Here is a 7,075-nt window from a genome sequence, read left to right on the forward strand (position 1 = left end):
TTATTCAGTTTTTATGACAGGAGAAATGATCAGTGGTGCTGAGTTTTTACCTCCATCATTATCAGCAGGACTGAAGTACGGATAGAGTTTCTCAGTGAAAGACTGACCAGTGAAAGAGTAGATATGAGACCTAGCTTCAACATCATAAAAAGAGACCAGACCCTCCTCATAATCCACAAACACTCCCACCTTCTGGGGTTTCTCTCTCAGCGAGAGGGAGATACTGGAATCTTCACAAGCTCTATAGCTGTTTCCATTTCTCAGAACCATGGTCCAGAATCCTTCCTGGGGTTTCATTCCCTCAATTTCCCCCTTCCTGTTAACAGACTCTATGACCACTCCCAAATCCCAGTCATTCTTCCCACTGACCTGCACCTCATAGTAAAATCTCCCTGAGGAGAAACCCTGATTTCCCAGGACTATTGCATAATAAGTGAATCTTTTTGGTGTGTCTGGGAGATTCTGCTTTGTGTCTCGATATGTTACTTGTTTTCCATCAGCAGACAGGATGAGAAAAGGATAAGCTGTATCAGGATCCAGAGTCACATCCACTGAGAGAAACATACAGTATGTGATGAATATACAGATAAATAAAAATAAAAATGAATAATCCAGACTATCACAATAATTATAATTTTTAAAGCAGATTTGTGGAATATTAAAATATATGTATCAGGCACAAATAATTCAGTGACTGAAGAAGTGAAGCATGAACTGTATACACCTAATGTTAAGAGAGATTTGGAAATGTGTGTTTGTGTAAAGGCTTTTACATTTGTGACGAGTCATGGAATCCACGGACACATGTCGGCCGAAACGAATGCTTCTTTTGCGATTTTCTCGGATTCCTTTCGGCCGACATGTGTCCGTGGATTCCATGACTCATCACATTTCATAAGTATGTGACAGCTATATCTGCTAAAAAATGCATCAAAAGCCTTCCTAAAATAGAAACTGATATCGTGTTAGCTAAGTTGAGCTGGATGCAAATGCAGAAGTTATTTTATTAAACAGATAAACACAAAACTATCACTTAGAGAACAAGAAGCATGACTTTGAGGAAAGACAAAATATGGCAAAACAGCAGAAGCTTGACATTAAGACAAACAAAATGCAGAATTTAACATGACAAATGGTGCTGAACACAGTGCAGGTGTGTGTGATCATGGACATATGACTGGGTGCAGTGGCTGATGGGAAGTGTAGTCTGGAAGTCCTGCACTGTTTATGGTGCTCACATGATGTAGATTATGATGTGTCGTACATTAGTGCCTGTAGGTAATGTACTACAGGTGTAATGTACTACAGGAAGGTGGACTGAAGATGCGAATGAAATAATGGAAATCACTTCAAAATAATTTTTAAAAATTAAAAATGACCCTTATTAGAACATGAATAATATAGGAAACAGAAACTACACTGTACCTGCATACTGCTGAATCCTCTTCAGTTCTGTGGAGACTAATCACAATACAATCGGACATTTATTAAAATGAATATGATTTTAATCTTAACTTTGAATTAGAAAGCTACAAAAACCTTACAAAAATCATGACCACAAATCTACCTTTATTCATTGATTGATAAACCAAGAAACTAATAAAAAACTTTTCACACAGTTTCTGACAAATGAGTTCATCTGTTTCTCAGTTTCTCACCAGTTTCCTTCAGTTTATCATTCAGAGACTGCTGAAGCTGAGACAGAGCTGTCCTCAGAGCATCCAAACTCAGTTCAGTGTTAATCCTGATCTCAGTCCAGTTCTTGGTGTGAGGAGCGATGCACAGTGACGGGTAAATCTACAGTAGAACAGGAGAGAGGAGAAATCCCTCAGCTGGTGTTCTGTAATGTTCTGCATTGTGGTTGAGTGGTAGAGAGGAACACTGACCTGTATGAGATGGATATGATCGTCAGTGTGTGAAAGCTGCTCCAGCTCAGTGTTTCTCCTCTTTAGCTTATTGATTTCCTGTTCCAGCTCTTTAATGAGTCCTTCAGCCTGCTTCTCCACTGCTTTCTGCTTCTCCTCCATCACCCGCAACAGCTCAGCCTGAGTCCTCTCAATGGAGCGAATCAAAGCAGTGAAGACGTCAACACACTCTGATTTGTCTTTCTCTATGCTTCTCTAAAGAACGAAAAACATCTCATTTTCATCAAATAACAGTGAAGATCAGCTAACAGTGCCACTTTGTTACCTTCTACAAACAAAATATGAAACATGAATTGCAGTAGATATGAACTACATCATGTTGAACCGACTTTGCTGAGCTCTACTGAGTGATTAATCTCCTGGATCTTCTTCAGTCGCTCCTGGATCATCTGCTGCAGCTTCATCTGTGTTTTTCCCAGCTGACTCTGTGCACAGAAATGAAAAATACACAACAGTTTATTTTCTCAATTTTAATTCATTTGCAATCTTCATAAGAATATTTAATACTAATGTTTGTGTCTCTGACCTTCCTCTGTCCACTCTCCTCCTCTAATGGAATAATACTGTGATTCTTGTGGTCTCCCTCAGTGCAGAACTGGCACACACACTTCTGATCATCTCTACAGAACAGCTCCAGAGGTTTCTCATGCTTCTGGCAAATGTATTTATCCAGGTTCTTCACTGCTTTGATTAGTTTGTGTTTCTTATATTTTGGAACATTAATGTGAGGCTCTAAATGAAACGAACAGAAAGTCACACCACAATCCAGACAGGATTTTATGGCTTTTTGTTTCACACCAGTGCAGGCATCACAAAGAACCTCGGGTTGGTCAAGGGCATGTTTCTTCTTGAAGTGATCTGCAACCTCTCTCAGTGTTATATTAATCTTGAGTTCAGGTCTCTTGGTGAATTTCTCTTTGCAAAATGGACAATAATAATGTTGACTCTTATTCCAGCTTTGTGTAATGCAGCTCTTGCAGAAGCTGTGTCCACATGGAGTGGTGACGGGATCAGTGAGCACTTCCAGACAGATAGAACACTCTAACTGCTCTTCAGTCAGGAGGCTACTGGATTCATGACCAACTGGTGTGAGAGAATAAGAAAAAAATGTTTTAAAAAATACCCCAACAAGAAGAAAGTAATAATTTATAATAAATACAATTTTGTAAAACAAATATTCAGTAACCCTCAAAAATGGGTTCAGGAAAATTTCATCTTGATCACATTCCTTTGACAAAATCTCTCCAAAATATAAGATAGAGGTGTGTATTAGAAGTGTGCATCAGGACTGGGCTTCTGTGGGACCCAACAATAAGTCATGAGGGCAGGCAGTTTTTACTCTTATGCAGGTGGAAGCAAGCAGCCAGATATGAACCTTGTGAAAATGATCACGTCTTTAATACAGGAGTGCAGTGGACATGGTCGGTTACTTTCACAGCACTGCATGACTCATTTACTGTGTGCATACATTCATCTGTCATATCTCGTATCTTTATCCTGGTTGGGGTGGAATGGTAGACAGAAGTCATGGGTCAGGTCACACCACTGTTCGGATATCATGGTTCGGTACGAGTTTAGTACAATGAGAAAAATCAACAAAAATCCCAAAAGCATCAGGCTATGTTTCTTTTAATTTATTGTGCAAATTAGTGTCATATAGTCTCCCCTAAGGTCGCTGGTACAGCTTGTAGTGTATTCAGTCACAGAATGTAAACAGTGAACATACACTCTCCATTGGTCATATTTTTATATAAATAAATAAAATAATATAATATAATGAATGTAAACACACAAGTTACAATTGGCTACAAAACTCAAAAAGCATCTCTTATACACTGAAAATACTAAACAATAAAACGTAATGAGTGTTTAAATGTCTTCAGCCTTGGGCTGATACAAAATAAAAGGCAATACAGAACTGAATAACATCTCTTGGTGTGAAAATACAAATTAAATGCAATGTAATAAAATATAAAATACGACTGTGTATGGCACATCACTGATGAACTGTAAATTCCAGTTGCTTCCATATTTTTTTCCGGCCCTGTCTGTATGTGTGTCAAGGGGCTGCTTAAACACAGTGGGGATCAGAATATGGACGGTTTCTTACTGCCTAGCTCCAGTGATCCACTCACATACCCTCCAACTGCAGAACAACGCCGACACACCGTCCTCGTCCGAACCACCACCGTCATCACTGCTATTGTAATTCACTGGGAGCTCAAAGGTTTCTCATACCACTGATTTAAAAGAAGCAGGCAGGTCCTCTAGCTCCTGTGGGTCGGTTCCACTCGCCATAGTCATGTAATCATCGTCATAATAATCATGTCAATCAGTGTGACCCACTCAGTTAGACGCACTGAGCTCAATATAAAATGTGGAGAGCTCAGAGCCTATTCCCCGCTGTAGAGACGAGTGAAACCATCTGGCCGCCATCTTACCACTCACATCACATGTATTTGGCTTATGTGTTAAACCATCATATCCAATCAAATTTGCCCCAAGAAAAGTATTTCCTGACTTTTTTCCCCTTTCATTACTTCCTCTTATTTTCTCAACTTTAACACCACTCCTTACATATGTTTATAGCGCTCCCCTTCACTGTTATTGTTTTTTTATCTTTTCCAGTTCCGTCTCATCATTTTTTTTTGAACGGTTCGTTTACGACTATAATTATTTCAACGGAGATTACTTCAGTTTTTTTCTTATACAGTGTATCTTTCACTTTTGTCTATCTATCTATCTATCTATCTATCTATCTATCTATCTATCTATCTATCTATCTATCTATCTATCTATCTATCTAACTTTAATTTTATTTTATTTATTATACCAACACAAAGGCTATACAATACTTCCTTTCTCTTTAGGACAGTTGTCGAAACAGGATTATTTGCTCATGTTATTTGCCATTTTCACTTTATTTTCACAGTTATGTCTGAACAGTATTTATTGGTCACATAATTCACTGTCACAATATTCATGCAGCTTGCAACCAATATGACCAATAAATACTGTTAAGACATGACTGTGAGAATGAAGTGAAAATGGCAAATAACATGAGAAAATAATTCTGTTTTGACAACTGTCCTAAAGAGAAAGGAAGTACTGTACAGCCTTTGTGTTGGAATAATAATAATAATAATAATAATAATAATAATAGTGGCTAATGCATAGGCATTACATTTTTGTCCGGCTTAGTGAGGGCCGAGAGGTTGCGCGGGAGCGAGGCTGCGCGAGAGCGGGCCGAGAGGTTGCGCGGGAGCGAGGCTGCGCGAGAGCGGGCCGAGAGGTTGCGCGGGAGCGAGGTTGCGCAGGAACGGGCCGCGTAATAACAAACGCAATGCCCCCGAAGAAAGCTCCTACGGTCGAGGAGATTGATGATATTAAAAAATCCCTCGACTTTCTGGGGGAAGAAATCTCTGCTGTCAGGGTGCAGCAGAAGACCATCCTGGACCTGGTAGAAGAGGTCAAAGCTCTGAGGCTGCAGAATTCAGAGAAGGCAAAGAGGATCGCCATTCTCGAGAACAGAGTGGAGGAGCTGGAGCAGTACACCCGGATGAATGACATCATTGTGACCGGACTGCAAATTCAGCCCCGCTCATATGCTGGAGCAGTGGCGAGAAGAGACGGAGAGGAACTGAATGAGGAGGATGCTAACTCTGTGGAGAAACAGGTGTTAGCATTCCTGCACTCCAAGGGGATTGAGGTAAAAAGCAATAACATTGAAGCATGTCACCCTCTCCCACGGAGAAGCAACACAGGCAAACCAGCTGTAATAATGAGATTTGTCAACAGAAAGCATAAGATGCAATTGTTAAAACAAGGGAAGAAACTGAAAGGCTCAGATGTGTTTTTAAATGAGCACTTAACAAAAAAAAATGCAGATATTGCAAAAAAGGCGAGACTACTAAGGAAACAGGGGAAAATCCAAAACACTTGGACACAAAACTGCAAGATTTTCATCAAGCTGAAGGGATCTCCAGAAGAGGCCAAGATCTTGGTCATCCAAGATATTGGGGAACTGGACAAATTCTGAGGGAGCCAAATAAAGCAATTTACAATCATGACACAAGGACTGGACACTGGACACTGGACACAAGAACTGGACACTTTCCATTATACTGAGCACAAAATACAAGATATGGAAAATAATATTGATCCGGAAAATAATCTTTTCAGCAACATCAATATCAGCTGCCGGTATTACACTGAATATCAATACAATGCAAAGATCAGAGACGGAAATAAGATATCAATTATTCATTTCAATATCAGAAGTCTGTATGCCAATTTCCATAAAATGAAGGAATATCTCAGTCAGTTCAATACTCCATTCAATATAATAGCCATATCAGAAACTTGGATCAACGATGAGATGGGAGTAGATTTTGAGCTGAACGGGTATGAATTAAATTATATCAATAGAAAGAACAAAAGAGGAGGGGGAGTGGCAATATATGTTGATAATAGTTTGGAATATAAAATTAATAATAAAATGACGGTAGCTGTTGATGATTGGATGGAGTGTATTACAATAGAAATATGCTGTGAAAAAATGAAAAATATAATGGTGAGCTGTATATACAGATCTCCTGGATCAAGCATAGAAGTTTTTATAGATTGGATGGAAAGTATGTTTATAAAATCAACTCAGAAGGTCAGGTACATCTGTGGTGATTTTAACATCGACCTCTTAAATCATAAGAAACATAAAATGACAGAAGAGTTCATTAATTCAATGTTCAGTATGGGACTGTACCCAACTATTACCAGACCAAGCAGGATCACTTCTCACAGCACCACTTTAATAGATAATATATTTACTAATATCCTGGAAAATAATATAGAGAGCGGTCTACTATTAACAGACATCAGTGACCACCTACCTATTTTTAATGTATATTACTGTAATTATAGCAAGAAAAAGGATAATAAAAATTATAAATATATAAGAATGAAAACTGAAGAAACCATGATTGCACTAAAAAATGACTTAATAATACAGGACTGGAATGTAGTTTATAAAGAAAAAGATGTTGATAAAGCATATGAGGAATTTTTAATAATATTCAATGAACTATATAATAAAAATTGTCCTATAAAGAAATACAGTAATATACATAAATATACAAATAGTCCGTGGGTCA

The 7,075-nt window shown here is 38.4% G+C and overlaps 1 protein-coding gene across 1 annotated transcript; it reads right to left on the bottom strand.

Moving 5' to 3' along the window:
• LOC132893642 (E3 ubiquitin-protein ligase TRIM39-like) lies at positions 1-4,120 on the bottom strand. The gene is made up of 7 exons (XM_060932788.1): positions 4,036-4,120; positions 2,452-3,008; positions 2,255-2,350; positions 1,887-2,120; positions 1,659-1,797; positions 1,426-1,461; positions 1-551 (listed from the first exon to the last, which is right to left on the bottom strand). Exons 1-7 carry the CDS (start codon positions 4,118-4,120, stop codon positions 1-3), a joined length of 1,698 nt encoding a protein of 565 aa, XP_060788771.1.
• Between the last annotated feature and the right edge of the window lie 2,955 nt (positions 4,121-7,075).

This window comes from Neoarius graeffei, chromosome 11 (assembly GCF_027579695.1).
Source record: "Neoarius graeffei isolate fNeoGra1 chromosome 11, fNeoGra1.pri, whole genome shotgun sequence".
Lineage (NCBI taxonomy): Eukaryota > Metazoa > Chordata > Actinopteri > Siluriformes > Ariidae > Neoarius > Neoarius graeffei.